Source organism: Python bivittatus, unplaced genomic scaffold (genome assembly GCF_059951505.1).
Source record: "Python bivittatus isolate LINGU-HERP-01145 unplaced genomic scaffold, Pbiv_v1 ctg000100_np1212, whole genome shotgun sequence".
Taxonomy (NCBI): domain Eukaryota; kingdom Metazoa; phylum Chordata; class Lepidosauria; order Squamata; family Pythonidae; genus Python; species Python bivittatus.
In genome coordinates, this window is record NW_028277038.1 from 604887 (window position 1) to 631841 (window position 26955).

Here is a 26955-nt window from a genome sequence, read left to right on the forward strand (position 1 = left end):
GGCCCCGAGGACTCCCCGTCGGCCGGGGGCGCCTCCTGAGGGGGCGCGCGCCGCGCACGAGCAGCCCCGTCCGGGACGCGGCCCCCGCTCCCGCCTTCAGAAGCCCTCGGCCGGGCGCCAACGGGCCCCTCGCCCTCGCCGCCCGAGGGCCTGGGCGGCCCCCTCTGCCCCGGAAGGGTCTCCCCGCAGAAGCGGGGCACGCGCAGCACGGGGAGGCTAGTGCGGCTCTCCGGGGGCAAAGCAGCCGGGCGCGTCTTGAAAAGGCCCAGCCAGCCAGCCAGCCAGCCAGCCTCCCCTGCCTCGGAAGCTGGCTCGCTCCGGGGCCTCGGCTAAACCCCGAGCGCGCGAAGGGCGCCAGACGCGCGTCGCCGCACGGTCGTGGGCGCCCCAACGGCTAACCCCGCCGCCCAAATGTGCGTTCACCAAGAACGCAGCAGCAAGCCAGGCTGAAACTGAAACGGGTCGCTGGAGACTTGCTGGCCTCTCTGTTAAACAGGTGCAGCTGCGCGTGCCCACAACCGTCTCGCCTTCCTGGTTGTTGCCCCCCAGGAGTCTCCAGTCCTGCCCACCAGCCCTACAAGTTGTAAATTAGGCGAGCTTTATTTTAAGGCAAAAGCACTTCTCCCTGCCCTCCAAGTCAGGCCCGCAGCCCCCAAGCCCAGATGATGCCGAAGAAGCCGGCCCGTGCTTCTCCCCGGGAGCAAACATACAACAGCACATTAAATCTGCTGCTCGTTCAGGCCAATCCAGGAAAGGGAGCGGCTGCCTCCCTCTGCTGAACAGCAGGGCTGACCTAGCAGAAGGTCCCTTCTCTCAGGGCAAAAAGGCTGCTGAGAACCTGGAAATGGCCTCCCGGTAACAAGGATGCTGGGGCAAAAGGTGCGTAACTTGTAAATTGTTCCAGGGTATTTTACAGGAAGCAGCACATCTCTTCATATAGGAATAAACAGCAATGGTATAAGTGGGGGAAGCTTTCCTCAAATCCCTTTCTTCTGCAGACCCTGAAGCAAAGCAGGAAAATGGCCATTTCACTTACGCCCAAGGTACATGAGAGGGAGGGACGTGCTCCAGATCGCACAAAGCTCTTAGCGGCGAAGCCCTTGCAGCGCCCTGCTTAATCCACAGACATCTTGTTTATGCGTGTATATGTGTGTGTGCATGCATATGTGTGTACACACCCTCTCACGTGCACACACATACATATGCATGACCTGGTTATCTGTATAATATATAGCTATACATAAGACAATTTCCTGCTAAAATGTTTACAAGATACATTTTGAGACTGTGACAAAAAAATACACCTCTGCTTGCATAAGGCTTCATGCACACAGACTTTGGGATGCACAGAATTAATAAACACATATAAATAATGTCTCCCTTGCATTTATAACCGTTTCCCTACATGGGTCCCGTTCTCAAACGGCTGTAATAGGCGCGGTGGCAGCAAGGACCGGGCACCTCAGCTGGCTTTTGAAATGACAGAAACTGTGAGGGAGAGACTATGGGACTACCGAAGAGCCATTCCAAAGGATGCGTTGGCTACGCGGTGTGGCAAGTCCTCTCCAGGAACTTCTCAACTGACCTGAGCATTCTGCGGACGCACCCAGGTGCCCAGAAGTCAGGTGTGGGAAAAAGCCCTGTGCTAACCCCATGCTAGGAACTGTGCTGCCCTAGGGATTGGGGGGGCACCCAAGATTCACTGCTGGTCTCTACTTTGGCATCACGTCCAGCCTAAAAAAACCTCATCCCCGTTGGCCAGAGGGTGCCACCCCAAGCAGCCTCCTCCTCTACAAAAGGGACCTCGCTTCTGGCTGGCTTCTCTTGTTCAAGAACGACAAGATTTAAGCTTTCGGGAACAGATCACTCACTCAGAATTGTGCTTTTAAGAAAGAAGGATCACTGCAGCAATATCCAAAGTTAGATAGCCCAGCACAATTAAAATGCACATTTACACACACACACACGTGTATCTTTTGGGACTCCAACTGATTCTTTAAAATCCCAGTTTGTCCACCCATATCCCATAAAAAACCCCAGAGAGAATGAATTTTAAAAGATGCATTGGTTTCAAATCCGGAAATCTTGGTTTCTGAATGCTCCCTTTGTTGTGCAAGTGGGGCGAGGAGAATCAAAGGGCAAAAGATGGCCAAGAATGGACCACATAGCCTGCACAGATTTTCTCGTGTTTTCACCAATAACTGCACCCAGGCTGCCCTTCCACCTTCTACTGATGGTCTTGCTGATCTAAGGGCCACAAGAAACATCAAGTGTTTTGCTGAGAAAGTTTGTGGGAGTCCAAACAGAGCCTAATTTGGCAAGAGACACCACCTCCTGCCCCATCACCATCATCTCCATCCTTAACCAAAAGATGTTGACCTAGGAGAACTTTTGTGCAACTGACTGAAGTATAGTTCCTCCCTGGAGCATACAATTTGGGAGTCATCAAGAAGAGCCACTTCCATTTCCTGAACTAAAATTCCCTGGGGTTTGCAGAAGGAAGCCAGTTAAATGTTTGAAGTGATCGCAGAAATGGCAGCTAGAGATTAACTATAATTGTAGACCTGCCCACCCTCACTCCCTTTGAAGTCCAGCAAATGTTTTGTGAGGATGTCACCATTAAGGCCAGAATGTCCCGCTTCGGTTCAACAGACAATGACAAACATGTATCCAAAAGCGCACAAACACACAAGCTGACAGAGAAGGGCAGAAGCTCTTAAGAGTTGCTCTTTGTTATTTCTCCCTCCCTGAAATGGAATGGGAAGATAAGAAGCTAACACAGAACTGCAGCTTTGTTTAGGAGGCTGGTCCTTCTGAAGGAAGGGGGGGGGTACCTATGGCTGAGCATTTTCTGGCTTGCAGGAAGCCATTTTCACAGCAAAAATGTAGGTCCTTGCTTAACCCAAACGGTTGCTTTTTCTGGCAGGTTTTGATCAGGCAACAAAGCCCCATTTTGCTCCTCCTACCTCTCTTTAAAAACACCTGAGTTTAAAAAAACCCAAACCATCCACACGTCACCCTGCCCCCCAGGAGCCAAGGCCCCAGCCCACGGGTGACTCTGGGGCCGGCAGGAAGACATCGCAGAGGCTCCAGCCAGCGCGGCTCGGTGGGCTGCTGCCTCCGCCTTGGAATAAGCAGGGTCTTACTTCAAAGGGCGATGGAGAGGCTGCCCGGAAAGGTGATGTTGAAGAAGAATTGGTGGGGGGCGCTGAGGGACACGACCCCGCGGCAGCCACAGACTGGCTGGAGAAACGCTTCTCCCCCGTGCTTGAGGCCTCCGCTAGGAGCAGGGGACAAGCGAGAGGCACTGAGCCCCCAAGCTGCCCTCCTGCCGAAGGAAGACGCTCAGGAGTCGGCCAGAACAGCACTGGGTAGCCCAGTCCATCTTCATGAAAGCAGAGCACGCCCATCAGTCAACCTGACAGCGGGAGTTTGGCACACTGGGGGCACCCCCAAAAAGGTGCAGGGAAAAGCTCTAGGGCAGAGGTGGCCCCAAACAGCAGCCCGGTCCCGAAGGCAGAGAAGGGCTGCCTGGGGCCAAGGACTCTCCAGGCTCCAAGATTCAGGACCTCTGCCTGGGCGAGAGCCTGCCGTCAGCCCGGGGTCCTCCGCTGGGGGTGGGGCAGGACCGGGGGAAAGTCCCTTGCTTCGGCAAAAAGAAAAACACGCCCCCAACCCACATGCGTGGCAAGAAAATCTGAAGGGAGAGGAAAACAGGACCAGTCGGTTCCTGCCATCTTTTCCAAGGCTCCCGTCTCCCCCTTCAAAACAAGGTTTGTGCCAGGTCAAATGCCCCCCCATCTGACCAAGAAGGGAGACAGAAGGGTTGAGTTCTTTGGTTCATTGCGAGGATCGGCTCCCAGGTGGACTGGCAAGGCCAGGCTGTCTGCTGCCTTTCTGGGGGGGCAGACCCCAGGGAAGACTCTCCCTGGACCCTTTGCATCCTGTCCCCGTGGCCATCAGCCTCCAAGCGCAGGCGGGCGAGGGTGGTCTTCCTCCTCGGAGGGCAGGGGGCTTCCCAAATCACTTGTTCTCAATGAGCGTCTGGACTTTGGACACGAGTTCCCGTGCCAGCTGCAGGATCTGCTTGGTGTTGTGGCGCTCAGCCATTTCTGAAAAGTGGAAGTGGGAGGAAAAGGGTAGGGAGCAAGTTCTGAAGAGAAGGCAGGCAGAGCTTCTCTCCCGCCTGTGGGCAAGTCAGGACGCGGGCGGCCCAGAGCCAGGGAGGGGAAGGACTGGCTGCCAGCTTGAAGTGCCAGTGGCTTGCTTGGGAAATGCTTCAGCCAGCAAGCACACACAAGCACTCCTCCCAATGAAAGCGGCTTTGAGGCAATGGGGGGGCCTTCCCCAGCAGGTACACTACCCCAGACTGTTCCTTGCCAGCACCCGAGCTCAGCTGCCTGGCTGTGCCAGCTTCAGTGACGCCCCACTCTCTCCCTTCCCTGGTCAGGCCAGGAAGCCCCTCGGCACCCACCTCAAGAAAGCCCCCTTCCCTCCCTCAAATCCCCCGGTTTTCGACCAGCACTGCTGCTCACTCTGAATGGCCTGGGTCTGGCAGTTAGCCATAGACAAAACCGTGCAACGCGACTCAGCGGCCCTTCTTTGTGGGCAGAGCTGCATTTCACCCGGCCTGCCAAGGGTAATGCAAGCCCGCGTGCGGGTGCCACACCTGACTCTCAGCCTAGGGTGCGATTTGAGTCAGGCCCTGCTGCTCGCCCTGCGGCCCCTTATGTTGCACCAGCTTTTGCGGTAGATGAAAGCAGGCAGTTTCTGCCAGATCTCACTTAGCGAAATGGGGACGCCTCTCTGCTGACAGGTAGCAGGTCTCCTGGTGAGCAGGGGCCCTCCGCCAAGAGTGGACCCCAAGCAGGGAAGCCTCTGCAGCGGGGCCTGAGAGGCGGAGTGCCCGGGGACCCCTGGGGACGCTAGAAGGCATCCTCCGCAGGGCTCCGCAGCCAGCAAGGCCCGTACCGTTGAAAAACTTGATGATGTCTGTGAAGTCCATGTTGTTCTCCAGGATGATGTCCCGATACACCTCCACCAAGGCGAGGGCGATGAAGAGGACGTAGCAAGAGGAGGAGACCTGCGCCGCCGCCCAGATCGTCTCCCAGACAGTGAAGACATCCTCGTACACCAGCTCTGGGGGGGAGCAGAAGCCATGGGAGCCCGCGGGCCCCGTGTCTGTCCCAGAAGCCGCCCCCCCCACCCCCAGTGATTCTCCATACACGCAGGCCCAGGTGCTGGGCGCACACGACCCACTAACCCCACCGTCGGGGACAAGTTGCAACGCTGCGCACACGGGATAAGCTGTGCCGAGTCAATGACCTCACAGCTGAACGTGGCAGCCTGGGCCCTGCCACTGCGAGGACGCCTGGTCCCCAACCCGGCCCACTCCCAGCGCTCTCTCTTGAGCCGGCCCCAGCGGATCTTCGTCCCAACTCCTGGTGTGCTGCGTGGCCCCGGGCGGCGCTCACCTCGCTTGAAATCCAAGAGGAACCAGCGATAGCAGAAGTAGAAATGGGTGTAATCACCGTTTTGGTGCATCAGTTCAAAGAGCTCCGAGTCTAAAATCTGCCGGAAAAGCGCATCCCTCTCTCAGGGTCTGCGGGGAGAGGGCAGCAAAGCCCACGGCACCCTCCTCCCCGCTCTGTCCAAGACGCTCCCCTTAAGCCCTCTCCCACCAGACTCTCCGCCGGGACGTCCAGCAGACCGAAGCCCCTCTCTCCCCCTCCTCTGGCGGCTAAGAAGGAAGGCTGTTCCTGATGAATGCCTGCCTGTTTCAGGCGTACAGCACCCTGCTTCTTAAAGCCAGACCAGGCAGGCTGCAGGGGCCTGTCCACTTCTTCTTCCATACCTGGATGAGGGACCGCATGTTGGCAAAGTGGGTATCCATGGCTCCTCCGTGGGGGAAATTCTGACTCATCCTCTTCATGAGCTCCGTGAAGCAGCTGAAAGCGAGAGCTTCTGGGAAAGGAGCAGAAAGGAGAACTCCAGGGTCTTCCTCCCACCCCTCAGCTTTCCTCAGCTGGCAGAGAGCCCCCAGCGCCAGCACCAGCTCCACCCACACGGGGCGCCAGAGAGCTCTCGCTTTCCCCTGATGCCAGATTAAGAGCCTGCTGAACGCTCCTTTTCTTATCCTGCCCAGACCAAAGGACCCCAAATTCATTCCTTTTCAGTCATTTCTCCTACTCGATATGCTGCTGCCTAAGGAAAGTCCCCAGGCTGATTACCAGAGCCCCTCTAACCCCAAATGGATCGCTGTTCACTGCAGGTGGATCTCTGCAACCGCCGCCACCGAGGGAACCCAGCAAGAGGCGCAACCCAACTCACCCTCGTCCAGGATGACAAGCAGCGGGGCCAGCAAGTCACACATCCCCTGAACGTACCCCACATCAATATGGTGCCAGATGTAGCTGCAGGAAGGAAGGAGACGCTGTGAGGAGCTGCCAAAAGATCAGTATCAGAGGGAGGGAGGGAGGCAGGCAGGCAGGCAGGCAGGCAGGCAGGGTGGGGGGGTGGGGGGGTTTCTGTGCTGGATACCCCAAATTCTGCACCTCTAATTCCCTTATAAACCATGCTCCTTTGGACTCCAGCATTTTGTGCTCCAGTTCTTAGCACCCCTGAATCAGAGCCCTGCAGAGCTGTGTCGTTTACTTAGAAAACTGACACCTGACCTTAAAAAAGGAATTCAAGATAGCTCCCAAGTTAAAACTTCTCAAATGAAAACAGCACATAGACCCATAATACCAAATAACAATCCAACACAAGTATTTTCCTGAAGAACTATATTACGTACCAATCCAAAGGAAAAGAAAACAATAAAACAGGCTAAAAAACGGTACAGAAAAGATGCTGCCCTGGTACGTCCAGACCAGCGGAGCCTGCAGAGGGAATCAGGCTGGGACCTGAGGCTCCTGTTCTGAGAGATTCCCTCTGCAGGCTCCGCTGGTCTGGACGTACCAGGGCAGCATCTTTTCTGTACCGTTTTTTAGCCTGTTTTATTGTTTTCTTTTCCTTTGGATTGGTATGTAATATGGTTCTTCAGGAAAATACTTGTGCTGGATTGTTATTTGGTATTATGGGATTAAGTCAAAACATGCCTCTGAGTCACTTGATAGATTTCAAAATAATAATAACTATTATCATTATTGATCATCCACTTCTAACTATTCCAGGCACCGATTTGGAGAAGGCACCCTCCTCTTCTGCTGGGGAGAACGGAGCATCTAAGAACCTCTACATCTCTCCCACTTCAGGATCGTTTTATAGGCTCATTTATTTCTCCAACGAATCGCTTGACCAGTGGCCGGCTCTGCAGCAGAGGGCCAGGTCCTCTAGAAAGGAGCCGGGGCCGCCCCAGGCGACCGTCACCTGCACATCACGTTCCGCAGCTTCTCCAGGTTGGCTGGCGAGAAGTACCAGTAGTTCCGGTCACACCTCTGCACATCCTTCTCAATGCGGTGCAGGTTGATGGTGTACAGGTCCAGGAGCTCTGGCTGTGGAGTCACAGAGGGGGAGAGCATTGAAAGGAGCGCGCAGCTGCACCTGGCGAACGTCGCCGGGAACCATACAAAGGCCAACCCTGGGCGCTACCGATGGGATGCGGCTTTCAGTACCAGCCCCCCTTGGGGAATCCTGGGGGGCAGGGAGGACGACGCCTCTCTCGAGGACCATTCGTGCGCTAAAATAATCTCCCCAGCACACCAGGGTCACTAAAACTGCAACCTGAATAGGCTGCGTTTGCACCATTTAAATCACGGTGTTGGGGTTCCCAGGGGACGAGAAAGGCCCCCAGGGAATGCCTGCGGGTAGAAAGACCAGAAGCTATAAAATAACCACAGAGCGTCCAATATCTCTCCGAAGAAAACCAACAGAGCCCTAAGACGCAGCTTACAGATCTGCAGCCGCAAAGCTCAACTCACCGAGTAAGTAACCCCAGAGGAGGAAACAGGGGAAACTTCGCTCAAGGTGAGGTCGGTGATGGCCAGCGAGTGCGAATCCAGCTGCGGGTAGAGGCTCTCCATCTCGGGCTCTTCCGAGAGGTCGTCTTCGCTCCCCATCGAGCTGGGCTGCCCTGCGCTGTGGCTGACCCAGCGGTCGGCCAGGGCGAGGGAGCCCCCCTCTTTCCCAGGCAGTTCCTTGCCCATCCGGAGGAAGGCATCCAGGTTCCTGGGAGCAGAGAAGTCCCCCTCAAGATGGCCCCGTGGCCCTTCCCCCATCCCCGTGCCGTCCAGGAGGGTGCTCTCCACGGTGGGGGGTGCCCCTTCCCCACTTGTCTGGGCTGCTCCCCCTTTCCCTCCCTCCGGCCCGCTGTCCTCGTTGCTGAAGCTCCGCTCCGAGAAGGCGACTGAGAAATTCTGGGAGGAAGGGTGGCCGGAGTCGGGGGAGCAGGAACCAGCCTCGGGGACCCCTCCATTGGAAAGACTCGCTCGTCTGCCGGCAGCTGGCTTAACGTCTGCTTCAGTCTGCTCCACCTCATCCACGGATTCAAATACCTGACGAAACAGGAGCGAAGCCACAACGGGACCAGCTTGGCGCCTCCTTTCCAGAGACGGAAAGTGCTTGCAAAGATCCCAGCTCTGCGCTGGCATGGAACAGGAGATGGTCCTGGCCTGTCCAAAAGCCTCAGGCCAGCTGATGATGACATTCCCTCTTAAAGAGCCTTCCACCTTCAGAGCTGGAAATGCTTGGCTGACGGGGATCAGCCTCTCCCTCAGGAGGCCCTGCTGGCCCCTTCCCAGCTCACCCTGACAAGGGGGGGGCCCTTTCTCACCTGGGTGCTGCTGCTGGAGTCGCTCTGCAGCCGGCTGAGGTTCTGCGGGCCAGAACTGATGCTCTGGGAAGACTGTGAGGGAGAAGGGAAGCAGCGGAGGTTAGCCTGGATGCTCCATGATGGGCAGAGGGGGCCAGGTTAGGGACAAGAAGGCTTGAGCAGGACCACTCCCCTTTTCAGGTCGTGGGCTGCCCCTGGCCTTGGCTGGCCCGTTTTCAGATGTGGGCAGGATAAAGGAACGGATAGCCCCAGGGCCAAAACATGACCGTTGCATCCAATTAACTAAGCCACGCTCTTCTTGGGGGAACATCCGGAGGCATCCCCAGGAGATGCTCACGCCGTTGCTGACGGTGGAATCGCGGTGCCTCAGGGATTCCACGTGGGAGTCCAGGCTGGCCCCCGAGGAGCACTTGGCCAGGGCCGCCGCGTGCGACTCCTTCTCCCGCTGCCTGACGATGGCCTCGCAGCCCAGCCATTCGGACATGGTTTGCTCGTAGTTGGCCCGAGTCTGAAGGTCCACCTGCCAGCAACAGAGACGGGAGGAATAGCATGGCAAGAGCCCCTAAATGACCCCAGGAAGAGAACCAAAAAGAAGGCTGGTTCAGCAAAAGAAGATTCCATTTTGAGCCCGTTCCACTGACTCTTAGAATTAAGAGTCACGAGGGTGGGGAGAATGCTCATTGATTTCATTTTTAAAAACAACTCGGGGCTGCAAATGCTTGGAACCGGGCTCACCTCTTTCCTCTCTGCTTCCAGCATCCCGAACTGATAATGACCCAGGAGGAAAGGCCAGACGGATTTCCGAATCTCATGCTGGACTCCTCCAAAATAGACCAACCGTAGAAGCTCCTTCTCCTCGTAGCTCTGCATAGAAAGTTCAACTTAAACATGCTGGAAGGGGAAGCAGAATTAAAAAAAAAAAAAACTTGTGCTATCTGTAGCACAACGTATCTGGGCAGGAGACTAGGATTAAAAAAAACCTACACAGAATATTTTAAAAACACGTAGAATAAAAGACAATAATAAAATGGATAACATAATAACCCTCAACATTTGTTTGGGGCATCAAGGATAAAAGCCTGTGAGAATGACTGCAAGTGCCAAGAGATCTCCAGGGTCCCCGGGAGACCCGGCGCTGCACAGACAACCCCCCAAACATTAGGGCCATTCGGCCGGCTTAACAGACATCCCCTTTGGCAATTTGCTGCAGCACGGACGAGAGGGGACCCAGCTACATGAAACTGCTCGCTTTGGGGTGACATTTCCACACCCAAAGCAAAACCTGCATCAAGAGTCAACCTGGGGAGGGAGGAGGTGGAAGAGATGGGAGGGATGCCAAAGGAGACGTTGCAGTACCGTGCTGTCCTGGAGAAACTTCTCCCAGATCTCCGCAGTCAGCCCCAAGCTGGCACCGCATGGCACATCGGGAGACACAATATCGTGGTTCACCAGCGCCGAAAGGTGCGTTCGAACAGTAGAAAGGTGCCGGCAGTAGGCAAGCCCTGGAACACAGGAAGCCGGAGGAGAGGAGGGGGCTCCCCCAAATGCAAACAGCTCCCCACCTAAGGACCCTAGCTCATAATCACGAAGGACGGGAAGAGGAAGAGGACTTTGGGTGCCATTTTCATCCCCAAGGGATCAAGAGGGAAAACGGTGGCCTGGCCTTGACGGATCCCGCCCTGGGAAATACTCACAGCCATAAAATGCCCGAGAGACAATTTGGTACTTCATGTTGTCGCACAACAGCTTCAGCGGGGCTCTGCGGAGAGAGGGAGGAGATGGCCGGGGAGGGAAACCCGACCGAGCCCCCCTTCTTTTAACCTGCTTCTCAGAGGCAGAACTGAGAGCAAGTAAAGCTGGAGCAACGTGTGGCTGTTCGTTCTTTCTCCCACCCCATCCCTTTTTTTACAGCGGTTCCTAAAAGCTTTTATTCTCACGGTGGGCACCCATTCCTTCTCACTCAGGGCTAAACCAGCCTGACCAGGGTTTTCTTAAAACCTCGGCTCTGCCAACCCTGCCAACGGTCTGCAGTAGCGCTGCTCTTCATCTCGCTTCCCCAAAAGCAAAGACCGACACGCCGCCCAACAGAGCAGCAGAGGCGCATCCTCCTTGTCGCAGGGAAGGTGGCGCTTGCCAGGCCCCATCGTGCCGGGCAGACCCTTGGTCTTCACGCCCCACTCTGGGCCTCCCTCAATCGCAGGACCTCCCTGCGGTCATCCCAGCCCCATTCCTGAGGCCCCCTTACGTTCCTTCACCTCTCGTGGCTGCAGCCGTTGGACGGGCCGTTCTCCGTGGATCCGCTCTGAGCACAAGAGGAGCAGGAGGACTTGCGGGCGCTTGGCTGCCACATGGAAGGCAGGGCATTCCCCGGCGCATCCATCAGATCCTGGGCCGCTGGAAGAGCCAGAAACAGCTGTTAATGTCGCACAAGGAGGAACAGGCAGCTCAGACTCAGGAGCAGAGACAGAAAACAAGGAAAAGGCGTCATTGGAACGATTGGGACGTTCATTTCGTATGTGGCATCACATCAACTATTTGATCATCATCCAATCATCACAGCAAGGCTTTGGAGGGAAGGTCGGGAAGGGAAAGCCGATAGGAAACGCATCCCTCAAGCTTGGAGACCCCGTCGAGGAACACAGCAGAGGAGACAGAGCGTAAGATTCTCCTTTACGGGTCAGCCAGAAACGTCCAGCAACCCTCCTCAACCAGGAGCAGGGTAAGAGTTTGCCTTTTCAAGCATCTGCTGCACCAGGAGGGGCTGCTGAGCGGGCTGGCGGATTCTTCGGCTGGCCATTCCAGCCGCTTCCTCGCTGCTTTCACCTCTCGCAAAGCGTGCAAACGAATCAGGAGCCAGAGATAAACTCAGGTTGGGAGGATGCTGTCCAAGATTAAATCAAACCATCCTCTGGGTGCAAGGAAAGGCACGAAGGTTTGCTTTGCTTTGTTTGTTCTCTCAAGCCTTCAGTAGCTTCTGTTTTGAGAATGTGGTTTCCCTGATGCATCCTTATTTGTCTGTTCCACTGCACAGCTGAACTTCTAAACACTTTGTAAACCGCTGTGGATACCTATGCTAAAAAAACCTTCAATGATAATATAACTGATATAAATAATTGCCGGATTTCTAGATTTCATGGGAAAGCTCCTTGGGAGCAAACTGAGCTCTCTGGATGAGCTGGGGGGGCTACCTTGAGCTGATTCCAAAGGCGGTGAAAAGGCACTGAACCGTTTTGTTACAGAGCAACGGCTCCAAACGTCAAGGTCTCCACCAGGCTTATGATCACCCAACCAGGGGCACAGAATTCAGCCCAGCATCACTTCGCCAGGCCGAAATGTGGTGTCCTCAATCACCCAGCAGTATCTCTTCTCAAGGGGGCTAACCACAGAAGAAGAGCCCATATTTTTGACAGCCCAGGAACGCAGCAATTTGCCTTATCAGGCAGAGTTGAGGGCACAAGAAAACAGAACCATCTTGATTGAGGAACAAGGAAGGGGAATGCAAAGTCAGGAAAAGGCTGACAGGGGTCAAAGAAGGAAAGTTTGCAAAGCCGAGAGCTTGGCCCGTGATGGCATCTGAAACGGATGAGGGAGCGGCTCCAAAGATCTTCCTTCCCTGAGCCCAAGGCTTTCCCTTCCTCCATCCATCTTCCCATCTTCATGCCTCAATTTGCAAATGAGAATATATACGGATGACAGTAACACTCATTCCACTAGATGGGCTGATTAAACCAAGAGCTTTAGGAGTGCAAGGGGGCATAATCTTTTTATCTTTCTTAATTCTACTTAATGTATCTGCATCCGAGAAACGTTTTTATTTGGAGTTGTTTTAGTCAAATGTAAATCAAGTTAGTCAACTGAATTAGACCCCATATGATTAATCCAAGAGAGTTCTTCCAATATTGCCAGGAATAAAAGGCCCAACTCTGCCTCTTCTTCCCTCGCTAGGCTTTTGCGCCTCTGAAGCAGGAAGAATGGGCTGGGGATGACCCCAAGGGGACCGAAAGATGGGCCCCTGCCTTGCCAAGTCACAAATGCCAACACAGAAGCCAAGCCACTGAGCCTAAAGTGCCCCCAGCAGGCGAACGGCAACATTACAGCGGTGCTGTCTGGACTCCAAGGTGGTGGGAGAAGGAAGGATCACCCCAGGAAGACTCGGGGGCCATTTGGGGATCACCACGACTTTGCCAGGGACCCGTGTCATCCGAACCGCCTCTTCCCCAGAAGCGTTGGCAGAGGTGGGGGGAAGACAAGAGCCGTTAACAACAGCTGAAGGAGCAGAAAAGGGGAAATATAAAGATGGACCCCAACCACTCTGTAAAAAAAAACAACACCCACCCACAAAGGGTTTGAACATTTATAGAGGTAAAAATTCCTTCTTCTCTTGGTTGGGGGGGGGGGAGGGAGACAAACATCTTTGAATTGCTAAGGCTTCCCCCAAAGAAAGGGTCAGAAAGGTGATTGGAGCTCACCTCTCTGATCCCCCCGTTCTGCCGAGACCGTAACCTTCTCAGAGCAGAAACTCACAGCCCTTATACTAACGTTATCCTCTTTTGCAAGGCAGCCGTAAATTAACAGACTGAGTTGAATCAATGAAATGTTTCTAAGCTCCTTTGCCACAAGTGATCTTTCTCTCCCCAAAGGTCATGCAGACAATGCCTTGTTCTACTCTAGCTAGCATTCAAGGCAGCTAACAAAACTAAACCAATTCCAGAAATATTTCACATTAAAGTAATAGTAAAGCTGATTATACGTCTGACATGCGTAGCTGTAGCTTATCTTAACGTGCTGAAAACAAACCGTTGGGTAGAAACTTCTGCTCTTCCTCGGGAGCGGAACGGTTTCCCCGGTTCCTCCCGAGCAAGCCCTTACCGAAGTCGGACAGCGTGCCTGGGTAGAGGATCCGGAACACGTAATCCGTGGCCTCCTCTTCTTCTCTGTCCGAGGCAGACTCAGGGGGACCCTGGAGGTTGCGTTTCTTCAGTCTGGGAAACACTTTCCCCTTTCGGAAGCAAAACACAGAAGTGGGAACGCCTCAGCTCAGCTCGTGGATCTGAGCCAGCCCAACGAAAGCTAGAAAAGATGCTGTAGCTGATTCCACGGCTAAGCTCTACTCCAGCACGTCACGCTCGTTCTCAGCCCGCAGCCATCAGCTCCTTCTCGGAGACCGCTGGAAACCATCAGCGGCTGCCGGTCCACCTCGCTCAGAACAGCTGACCCCGACCTGGTTCATCCATTAGGCAAAGCCAGTTTATTTTAGCCACCATTTACTAAAGAGACCAAAATGATCTGAGCTCACACAGCACGCTGAGACAAAGAAGCGCTTCGTGGCTTGGGGAAGTGACTCTCCAGAGCTCTGAGCAAGAATTCTGCTGCTGAGGCTTAGGGCAGCGAGACCCAGCAGGCTCCAGGTTAGAGAGGACCATTATAGAGTTTATCTCTGCAGCCTCTCAAGGCTACCAAGCAATTCGCCAAGTACGCGTCAGCCAGGACAAATGGGAGGAAGGAAGTTTAAACCTTGAGAAAATGTAGAAATCTCTGACATCTCGGCACTGCAGAGGGCAATCAGTGGTTGTGCGTAAAGCCTCATTCTTGACTACAATGAAGATTCAAATACGTCCAAGTCTTCTGCCACCTTAAGGCAAGAAGCTGAACTAAGGGCGAATCATCTTGAGACCGGCGATTTACTGCCAAGGTCCAACGTGAAGCCTGATCCGTGGGCCAGCTCCCAGAATTCCCCAGCCAGCAGACGCAGGGGAGCACATTCAGACAAGAACCGGTCCTCCCTCTGCCACACCTAGCTCCGAATGTGCAGATCCACCCCAGCAAAGTCAGACTCACGCTCACCTTCCCCCTCTGTGACCAGAGAGGTGGATCCAGCTGGCCATGGGGCAGCAGGCCATTTTCCAGGCAGGAGAGGAACTGAAGGAGATGTCCCCCCTTCGGGAACCTCAGGGGAGGGCGCTGGATGCCATCCTGGCTGACCAGGACAACGGTCCCCCCGCTGTCTACTGTTGGCAAGATGGAGGAGAAAGCAAGAAAGGGCACAGAGTGGGAGCAGAGGTGAAAAGCAGATTTGGCCAATGGGAGCCCAACAGAGACTGGGGCCACCTAAAGCAGGCTGTGGCCCTCTCCACCACCAGCTCAGTTACACCCAAGCGAGCACAGGAGTGGGTACGGTACCTCCCCCTCTTCACCCAGGCAAGAGAGGAAAGTCTCATCTCCGTCCAGCTGGCACGGCCTTGGAGTTCAAGCACTGATTTCAGAAAGCCCCCAAGGGGCCTCCCAGAGAGACGTGGCCACCCAGGGCCCCGGCCTGGGGGCTCTGACTTGAGAAGGGGCCTCCCTTGCACACCCAACCCCTTGGTTGGTCTGTCCAAAATGACTGAGACTCTGAGAGAGACCAGGCTCACTTTCGTTGCAAGTTCGTCTTGGGGATTGTTTTCAGAGAGGAGAAAAGAGAGTGAGAGCCCACAATAAATTTAATTTACTGCTAGGGGCCAAGTTGTGCTTCTGGGACCCCAGGACATTTGGGGGGGGTCCCTTAGAAGCCCAGAAAATGAAAACTGAAGCATGGCCATCATTCCAAGAGGTAAGGCCTGGCTCGAAGGCTCCTCTGAAAATTAGGCAATGCTTCCTATCCTCCCTGTGAAGATGCACCCCAAGGGGCTGTTTCCCTGTCCCTGCCAGGGCTGGAAACTGAAGATGGGTCACGGGTCGGCCGGCCACATTGATGCTTCAGCCCATGACCTGGGGCAGGCTTTGCATTTGCACCAGATGGACGTCGGAGACCTTGATGTTGCTGGGTGCAAATCCAGAGCCCTCACTAGGCGAGGATCTGCGCACTGGTGACTCGCTGCCTCTTAGGACGGCTGACCAGTCAGAGCCTGAGATTCTGTGGAGGGCCACGTCACAAGCCACGGCAGATGCTCCCTTACCCTGCTGATGGCAGTGAAGGTAGACAATCTCTTCCAGGCGAATGGTCATGGCATAGTCCCAGTAAACACTGCAAAGGGAAAAACCAACGCCTGGCATGGGGAGGAGCCCCCTGAACAGGGACTCCCTCCCACCAGATTGCTGAAGGATTCAAAGAGCCCCACACGGATCTGGCAAAAACCCTATTAAACCAGAAGGGAAGCCCAAGCCAGATTCGCTTGACACGTGAATTCTTTTCACATCAAAAGCACGAAAGAGGTTTTAGCTGTGCTACGAGGCAGTCTGTGTGGCGCACGCGAGAAAGAGCACGCAGGAACACGCACCTCTTCTCATAGTCCAGGTCGCCCACAGAGCCGTTCATCAGCTGGTTTGGGGTCCACTTCAGCGTCATGACATCTGCGGTCTGGTGAAGAGATAAATAGCCCGGAATGGCTTCCATGTCATCTCGCTATCAGGAGAGGGAAAACAGGAAACGGAGCCAACTTACGACGTTGCTTCTCTACTGTCACTGGGACAGGTTTTCAGCATCCGGCATCCTTGTTCACGTTAAATAACAGTAACAAGATCCCAGCAGGTTAGAAAACCTGTGACGCTGCTTGGAAAAGGAGTTCACCATTCTCTTGGTTCTTGTAAAAAGTTACGCGAACAGATGTCCTCAAATTTGCACAAGGCATCGGAGGCGCTTCATGTCGCTTCGGGAAGGTGAAGCATCCGCACTGCCTGGCTTTAGCTCACTGCAGCGGGGCCCGGCCTCAGCAGGCCCCCCGCTTCCTGGCTACTCACCGGCTGCACCAAGACGTTGTTTTTGCCGTACAGGAGGGTAGCCCTGGAGTTCTGGTGCAGCGACTCCACGTAATCTCTGGCTGAGAGGGAGGGGCGGTCATCCATGCTGCCACTGGAGTGCCTCTTCTGGATCTAGAAACAAACCAACCAACAAACAAAATCGCCAACCCTAAGCAGAATTATTTTTCCAAAGGGGTTGGACAATTCAGTTTAGATGCCCAAATCTAACCAGGCCGAGGTTCCCAACTGAACTGGACCGACACTGTGAGTTTTGCCACGTTCTCTCTCGACCACTTTTTTTGCACTTCTGAATCCCAAGGGGTCTTGCTGGGAATCCCCTTCTTCCCCCCAGAGCGGCCTGGTTCAGGAAGGCAGCCCAGCCCTGCTGACCGTCAGCTCCTAACCCCGGCCTCCTCTTGACCGCCCCCCCGAGACCTACGCAGAGCGCAGGGCGCTTGGTGGGCGAGTCTTGTCGGCAGTGGGAGCTGTGGATCCGATGTCTCTGGACCAGCTCGTCTGCTGAGGGATCGGTCCAGAAGTGATCAGCCGTCTTCATCTTGGTGTACTCCAGGGCACAAGGACCCACTGCGGGTGCAGGAAAAAGAAGGAGGACCAATTCCAGAGAGAGCTGTGTTGGGTGTTACACCTCCCCCAAACTCATGTTCCCTTCTTCTTCCCTGGCCCCGCCGCCGACCGGCTTTCCCCACGTCAACACCCTCTGGGTGTGTGTGGATCACAACCCCCAGGATGCCCAGCCAGCCTCCAGATCCTTACCCAGCAAAGAAGCCAGGATTGGCCCATCGACAGGATCCATGAGTAAAGCCTCCTTCTCGTAGTATTTGCTGCAGGTGGGGGGAAAGGACAGGAAAGGCTTACAACTGGGTAGACAGACAGACGCGGGAAGAAGAGCCAATTCTCCCCCATTTTAACTTTTCCTAATCCTGTATTAAATATATCGCAGAATACTCTTTTGCTGCCTGAGCCTGGCTGGCCCAGACCGCGCGTGGTCCAAAAGGCCCAACTGCCCTGCCCGGCCACAGTCCCTAGCATCGCCAGCAGCCCAGCAAAGGGGGGTGGGGGGTGGGAAGGGAGATCTTCACCTGCTGTTTTCCACCAAGTAGTGCACAATTTTGTCCAGGACCTTCTCAAAAAGCGCTGTCCGGATCCAGAGGTGTTTGATGGCTTGCGGGGACAGGCTGGGCGGTTTCTGAGCCTTGCGAGCGCTCTCCTGTATGCCGGGCCCCTGGTTCCGCCTTGGAGGGAGAGAAAAAGGCCCCCCATGTTGACATCATCGTGGGCTTACGCGGCACCCAAGGTCGGCGTCTTTACCTCCTGTTTGAGCCTGTTCCTTTACACGTGCGTTCTACCTGGCTGACACCCCCACCCCCCACCCCCCCAAATCTAAACAGAGCCAGATTGGGATGGAAGGCCACTAAGAAACATCAACCTGTAGGCAAGATTGGGAATCCAAATCAGATCCCAGGGGCTTCTGACGGAAAGCCTCTTCCATACTTTTGCTGAGGAAGCAACGCTGACTTTTCCACAGGGTCACCAGGAATTGACTCAACTGAAAGGAGACTCCAGCTTTCTAAATTACCATCAGAATAAAGACAAAGAAGTTCTACAGCGAGGGGTGCGGGAGCTGAACGGACGGGTTTGGATTAAACTATAGCTGGGGACCCCCCTCCTATTTCCTCAGCACCAGCAAGCAACACGCCAAGCATGGCGCGCAACCTAAGAAGGGTTGATCCAACACCACGTGGATGCACTTATCAGCACCACAAGGCTAGCGGAGCACCCGAACCCTAACCCCGATTCCCCCAGCGCGTTTTCAAAGCACAGCCACGGCTTACGTGTTCTCCATGAGCTGCTCCAGATCTTGCACTTTCCGGGAGAGCTCCTCGGCAGGGGGGAAACTCTTCCCCACCTTCATGAACAGGGCAGCAATTTTATTGCTCCGCAGGAAACCCGCTGCCCGGCGCTTGAGCCCATGAAGGACGCAGGCTTCGACGGCGGCTGGAAGGAAAAGCCCCAAAAACTGAGAGGGGAGCCCCCAGGCCTGGCTGCGTATGAGTGTCCCTTGGGGGGATGATGTTTTGCGGAAGTCAGGTCTGGAATGGCCACTGCCACACCATCCTTCGCCGGTCCCCCGGAGGCTTGCTCAAAGGAGACCCACCACCCCCTCCGTGAAGGCTGTCCTCTGCGGAACATCTCCAAAGACCGAGATGTTGGCAGCCCTTCTGACCACACCCCCATTTCTTAAGGCCTCTAAGGCCCCCCCAGTGCCCAAGGCTGCAAAATGCAGCTCCTGCCGCCTCCTCAGCGCTTCGGCGATCTGCAAAGATGCCTCTTTAGCCAGATGTTTCACCGTTCAGTGAGTTTAGTACTTAATTTTAACAGTAACTTTTTATATTCAGCTGTTGTTTTTGAGCTCTGCTAACTGTCTTGAGTGCTCGCTGCAAGTGGGGTGTAAATCAAACCAATCAATCAATCAATGGGTTGCTTTTTTGCCCTTTCCTTCGTTCCCTCGATGGCCAGATACAGACTTCGCCAGAGAGAACAAACTACTTATTTTCAGAGATGCCAATCCATCTGCCTGCAAGAAACCTGCTTATTATCTGCATGGCAGCCAACACCAGGACCCACCAGGTGGGAAACCGCCCATGTTTCTTTGACGGGGCTCTTGATGGGAAGGACAGAAAAGGTCTGGATCCATCTAGCTTACCGCAGAAAGAGATGATGTGACTGCTGTCCTCATGCACAAATTTCCTTGTGACTGCTTCCTCCATTATTTGCTTTACCTGCAAAAAACAACGTTCAGATAAAATCTATCAGATAAACGAAAAGAGATTCTCTGCCAAAACAAATTTAAGACAAACATTTGAGGAGAAAAACGGTCCCTGGAGATACAAGATCCGAGGTGCCTCTAGATATTCATACAGGTCTCCCTCAGCCCTCTTTTCCCAATCTAGCCAGAAAATACAGCCGTTTTTCCCCCAGCTAAGATGAGGCAACAGCGGTGAGCAGAACAGAATTTTCTTGAGGTTCAGGAAACTTCTGATTTGAATTAAGGACATTAGAGACCGGGAAATCTATCATTTACTATCCAACCCTCTTGAATGCTTTGTGAAAAACCGCCAGCGTAGAAAGACTGTGAACAAGCCCCACTGTAGCCAAGGTCACATACTGCACCAAACCAGGGTTGACTGAGGAATCACAGCTGCTGAGCCCAAACCCACAGTGCGCAAATGATGTTACGGTATAGCGCAATGAGTGAACTCAACAAAGCTCGCTCTCCAGGCACGTTTCAGAGCTGCATCAAATGCAGTCCTTAGGAGGAGGAGGAGGAGGAGGAGGAGGAGGAGGAGGGAAACAAGCTGCCAACAGCCAGAAACAGAACCCAGGGCTCACCTCTTGTGGGGGAGCTGAGGGACAAAGGGTAGGTGTCTCTCTGAGGGCTGCGTGACTTCCATATTCCTCAGAATAACCTTTGTTTTGAGGTGATCTGCAGCGTGCAGCAGTACGGGAACGCAAAGGATTCAGTCAGCCTCTCCCTCCTTTTGCAGCCCCAAGTCCCAGGCCCACAAATAGCCGCCTGAGCTGCACCCGGGGACTTTGTGCCTCGTTTTGGTAGCATCGAGGCAGGTCCCAGAGAGCCGAAGGCTGCTCTGCAGCCTACAGAAACAGATGCAGGGAAGGGTTACTTTGGGAGGGGGAAAACATCTGGCCATCCCTTATACAGTAATAATTCCTGATGGGCTAGTCCTGAATTATGCTGAAGGACGAGGTCAGGAACGCCAGCAGCAGCAGCAGCAGCTTCACTTCAGGCCTGAGCAGAATTAAATCCATTCCCAACGGTTTTGCAACCTCACCCCTTTAAAAATCACTGGCCGTTTATTCGGGGACAGCATCCCTTCCCATTGCCATGGCAACCTTAGTGCAAAAGGGAAGAGCCAGCGAGTAGCAGCACCGTAGTGCATCCCGTGGGCTTGACAGCTTCCCCGGCAGCCCCTCCCTGAGGCCAAGGCCCTGATTTCCTCCCTCAGGCTGAATTCTCCCTCCCGTCTGAAGAGAGTGACAGACGGCCTGCACTGCACGACAGGGAGGCAGGATGTTAAAATGACTCTGAGCGAAAGGGAGCAGGCGGGAAGGGGAGGAACCACTCCGGCGAACAGGCCCAGGGTGTTCAGATCAAACGCGAGGGGCCAGCAATGGCCTCTCCAGCACTTCTCCAGCAGCGAGTATCTCCCGAGCCACATCGAGGAACCATGCTGTCGGGCCAGACAGATCGGCCAGGGCTCCAAATGCCGGCCTGCTAGCCTCGGGCCAGCTCCCAGGCCGATCCCCTTCCCCAGTCACGCGGCCAGGAATCCCGCCACTTCCAGCCAAAGGCCAGAGGCTGCTGGGCAGAGAGGGTGCAGCTTCAGCCTTGAGGACACCGCATCCTTCCAGCTGCCTCCACGGAGACCTTCCCTGCAGAAAACCCGCACGGTGCCCTTCAGCAGCAGCACAGCAGTTTTGCAGAGATGAGATGCTCCCCTCCGAGAAAACCGCAACCCCGGTTGTGACATTCCTTGCCCTCGCCTTAAAAAGATGCTTTTTAAAGCGTTTCATACAATACGTCAGTGCCTCTCCCATGCCTGGTGCACATCAGCTAGGACAGGTGGGTGCCTGCTTGTCCATCCCACAGAACGGCATCTCCGTCCTGCCAAGACTACCTTAAATCTTGCCAGAGAGGTTTTGCCACATTCCCCAGCTGGCTCAGCTATGGATTAACTCGTAACACTGACAGCCGAACAAGGCTGCGAGATATTGGTTTTGGCATTCCTGTCCCACCAACAGCTCCGGTTACTTTCTGCCCTTGAAAAGAAGGAAACGCGGCCCTGAGGGAGGTGGTCTGGTTGGGGGCAGGGCCCCACCTGGCCAGGCGTCCTGGTTTGTCTCCACCGTCTCTGCCTACCAGGCCCCTCAGAGCCACTGTGACCAGCCAGGGCAGATCAGGCCAGCCGCCAGCACCTCCCTCGCGGCCCCAGAACGGGCAAGAGCAAATGTCCGAGCCCCTCCTTTGGCACGTTGGGGGGACTGGGGCAATTTTAAGAGCCAACCTGAGTTTTACAGAAGCTCTCTCTTTTCAGAAGCCACGAGAGCTGCAAGAGGAAGCGCTCCCGGATTTTCTGCAGCTCTAGCTAAACCCCGTCTGAGACCCAGATCTGCTGCAGTCGAAACACACCACGTCGGGTCAGGGAAGGCGTGGCTGGACTGAGGCCAGCAGCTAAGCACTGGGCTCACAGCGCAGCAGGGCCAGGTTTTCAGGAAGCCACAGTGAAGCGTTTTAAAGCCAGCTCTTCCTGGTGTGTTCTTAGCCCAGCCAGCCTGCAAAGGCTGGTCTTTAACAGGGCATTTCTCCGAGCCATGCCATTCGCCGTCTTGATTAACAAATGGCATGCGCATAAAATCCCATTTCAAATCTATCAGCAGCCCGTAACTCCAATATCCTGTTGGAGCAAGCCGAAAAGCTACCCTGCAGATGAGGGAACTAACAAGAGTCACTGGTCTGAGATGGGCGGCCACACAAATTGAATTAAACCAATTGATAAATAAGACCCTTTTAATTAAAAAAAAAAAGGGAAAGAAAGGAAGTGAATGCCACCTGCACCATTCCTGGCATTGAGTCACTGTTTGCTCTGCATTATACAGATGATAACCCCGCTGTGGAACAAATGGAGCTGGGTCTCCACCCTCTCTTAAGGAGACACCTCAGGACAAACGCTCCGGTTTTCGACGGCGCTGAACTTAAAAGACCGTTAATGGGTTGGGGGGAAAAGTACTGAGGTCCCACGTTCTGCATTAAAGTGCACCTGAACTTTTCACGGCACCTGAAGGCGAAGGTTTTAAGCACTTGTTCCCTTCAAAGCCGTGGCGCGGGTGGTAAGCGAGGAGAAGGAGCCGGCCCAGGGTCTCACGCCTTCGCACGCCCACAAACCACTCTGTTTCCTTGGCTGGCGTGGAAAACACGACTGGCGAAAGAGGGGCAGACAGGTCAGTCGCTTGACACGCCGGAGCTGATTCTCCCCAAGCCCCTCGGCATCGCCGAATTTTGCACAGGCTTGAAGAGCGGTGACGCACGGCTCCAGATCCTCTCCCCCCCAAGCGTCGCGCTTGCCGGCACTCCGGGCTGCGGATCGTTTCGTACGCTGGTGCTGACTCATTAGAAGGCAGCCGTTCCCATGGAAACCGGCCGACACTCTCAACCCTGGAGTCCGCGCCGCTGGGCCAGGACGCGAAGAACGTGGCTCCGATGGGGTCACGGATCTTTCCCCAAAAGGCTTTTGGCACCACGCTGCGGGAGAAGAGGCCTTTCTGCCTGGCAGCGCTTCCTCCCCGAGGCCCGTTCAGCAGAAAGCCGCGGCTGCCGTCTTCAAAAGAAGAGGAACGAGCACCAGAGGCGCTTTCGACTTCACAGAAGCCCTCGGCGCCTTTGGTTTCTCTCCAAAGCAATTCCGAGGGAGCCTCTTATGATCTCTGGTCTTCTGCGCTCGGTTGATCAAAGCCACGCAGACTCACCAGCCTCTTCTCATCTCCACTGGATCCAGGAGCCTAATTCGCTTCTCCGTCCAAGGGCAGGAGAACTCATTGTGCAGTAAATGGCCCGCAAGACAACGACCTTCTCAGTTTTATTCTGACTACAGTTCAGGCAGGTAGCCTCCAGAGACTCCCTGGATCTTTCGGAAAACAGCATGACGTGTAAAGATGCTATAAATTAGTAGCAGAGAGGCAGTGTGCAGCTTTGGTCTCCTGCTGAAGGGAGGCTGCGGCCCAATTCCAATAGGGCTTACCCCCTGCGGTGTTGGAAGAACTGAAAACATAAATGCTTGTAACCTGGTATCCAGCTGTAACTGTGGCGCGTTAAATGATCTTTTCATCAATCGCTCAAATCAACTGATTAAAACATTGCAGCCCCAATAATATATAGATTTATGCCAGCTTCAACAGCAGTTCCCCTGAAGCTCGACAGGCAGCCCACGCAACAAAAGCTTGGCAGCCAATGAGCTGGAGGGGCTGCGGTGGCAATTAATTCCCCTCCACCAGCCTCAAGCCCACAATTCAAGTGGACGGACGGACGGTATCAATGGCTGCAGACCAACTTCCAGGCAATCAATAATGCCCCAGAAAGGGGAAGCCAAGAATAGGTCCGCAGAGCAGGCACAATGTGCCTGGTTCATCATTAATGAATAAAAACAGTGGAAGCTCACGGCTGGCAGGCCGGTGAATTAAAAGGCATTTAAAACCAGGCAGCCGAATCGGCAAGCTCTGTTTCGAAGCCCCGTGGCGACCGCAGGACTGCCGGCTGGGCAACTGGGGCTCAACCTGGGAGTGAAGCAGCCGCCATCCTCCTCATAACCAGGGCAGAGCTGCCATGGCAACCAAGGGAATTTCTTCCTCATCTGATTTCTACTGCGCCAACTTGGCCCGGAACAAAATGGTGGCAGTCCCGCGAAGGCAAGGAAGCAGAGGGGACGCTGAGGAGACACTGCACCCAAAGCGGACCCCCAGGAACCTCAGATTCAAAAGCCCAGGCTCATCCTGGCCTGTCAGCTATTCCTCCAGCCCGAGCACGTTTAACCTTCAGGGCCAAATGACACCAACTAGCATTTTACACAAGTCTTTTATTTTACTTTTTGTTTAAACCAGTGTGTATCAGTGCCAAGATATGGTGCCAGGCCATGCACCCTCTTCCCCACTGATCACTTCAAAATCATGCCCCCGAGCGATGCGGTCTGGATGCCAGCCCATCTGCTCCTCCTCCACAGAGGCACTCTGTCACCCAGAGGATCACAAGCGGGCGACCGTGCGCACCGGCTTCACCCAGCCTACCAATCAGGCTACCGTCTGGACCGTGTTTTGACTTGGTAGAACAGAGTCACCAGAGCCTAGCGGACCATTGAGGAGAAGGAGTCCAACCTCAGCAGGGACCCGCGGCAAAGGCCCCCCCGCAGCCTGCACCCCCACACCAGGCAGGAGCTCGGCGGTCCCACCGCCCTGTTCCTGAGGGGCGAGCAGAATCGGCCTTCCTCTGACTGCAGGCAAGGCCGGCCCCCGCCCCCCGCCGGTCCCTTCCCGGGGAAGGACCGCCCGACCCGCCACCAGGCCGAGCGCGGGTGAGCCCAGTTCGCGCGGGCTTTGGTCCGGGCCGGCCGCGCCACGCGCTGCCCCCGCAAGCGCTGCGCCCCGCTCCGAGGGAGCGGGCAAGGCAGGGCGGCCGAGCTGCAGCAGGGCCGCGGGGGAGCCTCTCAGGGCCACCGGCCACCAGGTGGCTCCGCTCGCGCGGCCGGCAGCCCGGGCAGGCAGGCGGTCAGCTCTGCTGGCCGAGGCGCCGCAGAGCCTTATGCAACGGAGCCCCGCGGCGGCGGCGCCGGCGGCGGCCTGCTCCTTTCGCCCCTCGCCGCAGCCGAACTCCGCGCCGCCCCCTCCGCGAGGAGCAGGTCCGGCAGGGGCCGAGCCGGGAAAGTCCCTGGGCCGGCCGGGCCAGGGGCGCAGCACGCCGGAAGCACGTCAAGCAGCGGGGCCGGCGCTCCCGAGATCCGGGGCTGAGGGGCAGCTGGGAGGGGACCCTCGCCCGAGCCCCGCGGCGACCTGCCGGCTCCCCCCTCTTCACAGGCCCCCCGCAGCCCCGGCTAGGGCAGGCGAGGCCCGCTCGGGGTCTGGGGGAGGGCCGGACCAGGGCTCGGAAGGGAGGCTGCGCGCAGGGACCCGCGCCCGCCGCCTCGCCCGCCCCGGGCTTTCCCCCGCCGGCCGGCCGGCCGGCCGGGCGCCCAGGTGAGGGAGCAGCGAGGTGGCCGCCGCTCGTGGCTCGCCGGCGCGCGCGCCCCGCACTCACCTCCTTCTTGGCGGTGCGCAGGAGGCGCTGGCGGGTCTCGGCCTCGGCGGGCAGCAGCAGCAGCGAGGCGGGCGCCAGCGCGCGCAGGGCGGTCGAGCCCCCGGACGTCGCGCCCGGAGCCCGCCGCCCCGACCCGGGCGCCGGGGCAGCCGGAGCCGGAGCCGCCGCCATCCTGCCAGTCCGCCCGCCTGCCCGCTCGCTGGCTCGCCCGCTGGTACGCAGTCGGGAGGCGGGCCGAGGCGAGGCAGGGCAGGGCGAGGCGAGGCGAGGCAACGCCCCGCCGGCCTGCCTGCCGCCTCTGCGCGCACGGGGCTCGGGGAGGCGGCGGCGGCGGGCGGCTGGAGCAGCGCTGTCACCGCTCGTCCGTCCCTCCCTCTTAGTCCCCCGCCCAGCCGCCCGCCTTCGGGCCGAGTTCCCGGAGGGGGGGTGCCTGGGAGCGGCTCCCCCCAGCCCGCAGGGGCGGAAATGCCCCCTCCTCGGGGTCCGTCCAGGCCCCGCTCCCTCAGCCGCGGAAGAGGGGCCGACCGGCCGGCCTTTACGGTGGAACAGAAGGAGACCGGGGGGGGGGCTGCACCTCCCCTTCCTCTCTCTTCACAACGACCCTAGGAGGTTGATTAGGCAGGAGTAAAGTCACCGAGGCGGCGAAGGTCTGAGCCTGGATTTCATCTGTCCCTGCCCCACAATGAGGGGAACACTGAGCCACGGTTGATTTAATTGTGGCTTGTGGAATAAACTGTAGTTGAATCTCTTCATGAATCATAGTAACCCATAACCCCAATTCACACATTGCAACCACTTGGGTTCACACAACACAACTAAGTCGAACTCGAAGCCGAGTGAGCTAACCCTGGTTTATGCTCAGACAGCACCACCAATTCACTTCCAAAGGGGCATTGGGCTGTTACACTATTAGAAGAAGAACAAGCCCATTTCTTGCAGAACCTTAAAGACTAAAAAGTTTATTACAATGTAACATTGTCTTCAAAGACTAAACTTGAAGGTACTACAAGGTTCTTATTTTAACCATGTATTTCATTACATTTATAGGCCGCCCAGCCCCTTTACAACTTCTCTGCATGATTCTGGAGAATATCAGAGGCCACACAGGTACGTAACAGCCCAGTAGGGTAGGCCAGCGTTATGCTGAGCAGGGGAGGGATGAGGTTGGAAGGTCCGACTTGCTCCAAGTTGAAGGGCCAGATCTGAATTCAAAACTTGGCTCTCCGGGTATCTGCAAAGCCTGAGGACCGCAGCCGAGGACGCTGGGCACGCACCTGGTCTCCTGCATCAGATCAGTACCAGGTATGTCTTGGTTCCCCAAGGGAAAGGGGAGTCAGGCCCTCTTGCCCTTTGCCCTTCGCAGCCTGTGTTGCTCAGCATCCCCACCCCACACCCTCTGTCCTCCCGGGCAAATGAGCATCAGCTTGCCCACACCTGTCAGTCCCATTGCTTTGCACAAAGGAAGCCGCCACCATATGGCTCTGGTCGGGCCTGAACGGGAACCCACCTGACCCAGCTCAGGCAGGTTCATGGCTCCACTTGGCAAAGGTTTTCAAAAGGCACTAAAGCTGCTCCTTCCCTGACCTGG

The 26955-nt window shown here is 55.9% G+C and overlaps 1 protein-coding gene across 3 annotated transcripts; it reads right to left on the reverse strand.

Annotated features, from left to right (window-relative positions):
- Positions 1-384: 384 nt before the first annotated feature.
- On the reverse strand, positions 385-25704 carry SGSM1 (small G protein signaling modulator 1). 3 transcript variants are annotated; one of them, XM_088135062.1, is made up of 25 exons: positions 25368-25704; positions 19215-19290; positions 18343-18505; positions 17590-17742; positions 17264-17331; positions 16929-17074; positions 16490-16621; positions 16030-16154; positions 15709-15776; positions 14618-14778; positions 13643-13772; positions 12869-13039; positions 11029-11167; positions 10468-10532; positions 10130-10275; positions 9509-9637; positions 9111-9293; positions 8774-8845; positions 7923-8495; positions 7372-7496; positions 6331-6413; positions 5855-5964; positions 5475-5571; positions 4972-5139; positions 385-4112 (listed from the first exon to the last, which is right to left on the reverse strand). In XM_088135062.1, the coding sequence occupies exons 1-25, from the start codon at positions 25536-25538 to the stop codon at positions 4024-4026; spliced, it is 3543 nt and encodes a 1180-aa protein (XP_087991188.1). In that variant the 5' UTR covers positions 25539-25704; the 3' UTR covers positions 385-4023. The 3 variants fall into 3 exon arrangements, with proteins under 3 accessions (XP_087991188.1, XP_087991187.1, XP_087991189.1); XM_088135061.1 differs by having other exon boundaries at positions 386-4112; positions 14618-14781; positions 25368-25703; XM_088135063.1 differs by lacking the exon at positions 12869-13039 and having other exon boundaries at positions 388-4112; positions 14618-14781; positions 25368-25702.
- Positions 25705-26955: the final 1251 nt, after the last annotated feature.

Excerpts from the sequence above, each read along its gene's own strand:
- SGSM1 (XM_088135061.1), bottom strand. The coding sequence starts at position 25,538 with ATGGCGGCGGCTCCGGCTCCGGCTGCCCCGGCGCCCGGGTCGGGGCGG. Across the intron at positions 13,773-14,617 it reads TCTGGTCACAGAGGGGGAAG|GGGAAAGTGTTTCCCAGACT; the intron begins GTGAGCGTGAGT and ends TGCTTCCGAAAG. Across the intron at positions 9,294-9,508 it reads TGGAAGCAGAGAGGAAAGAG|GTGGACCTTCAGACTCGGGC; the intron begins GTGAGCCCGGTT and ends TGTTGCTGGCAG.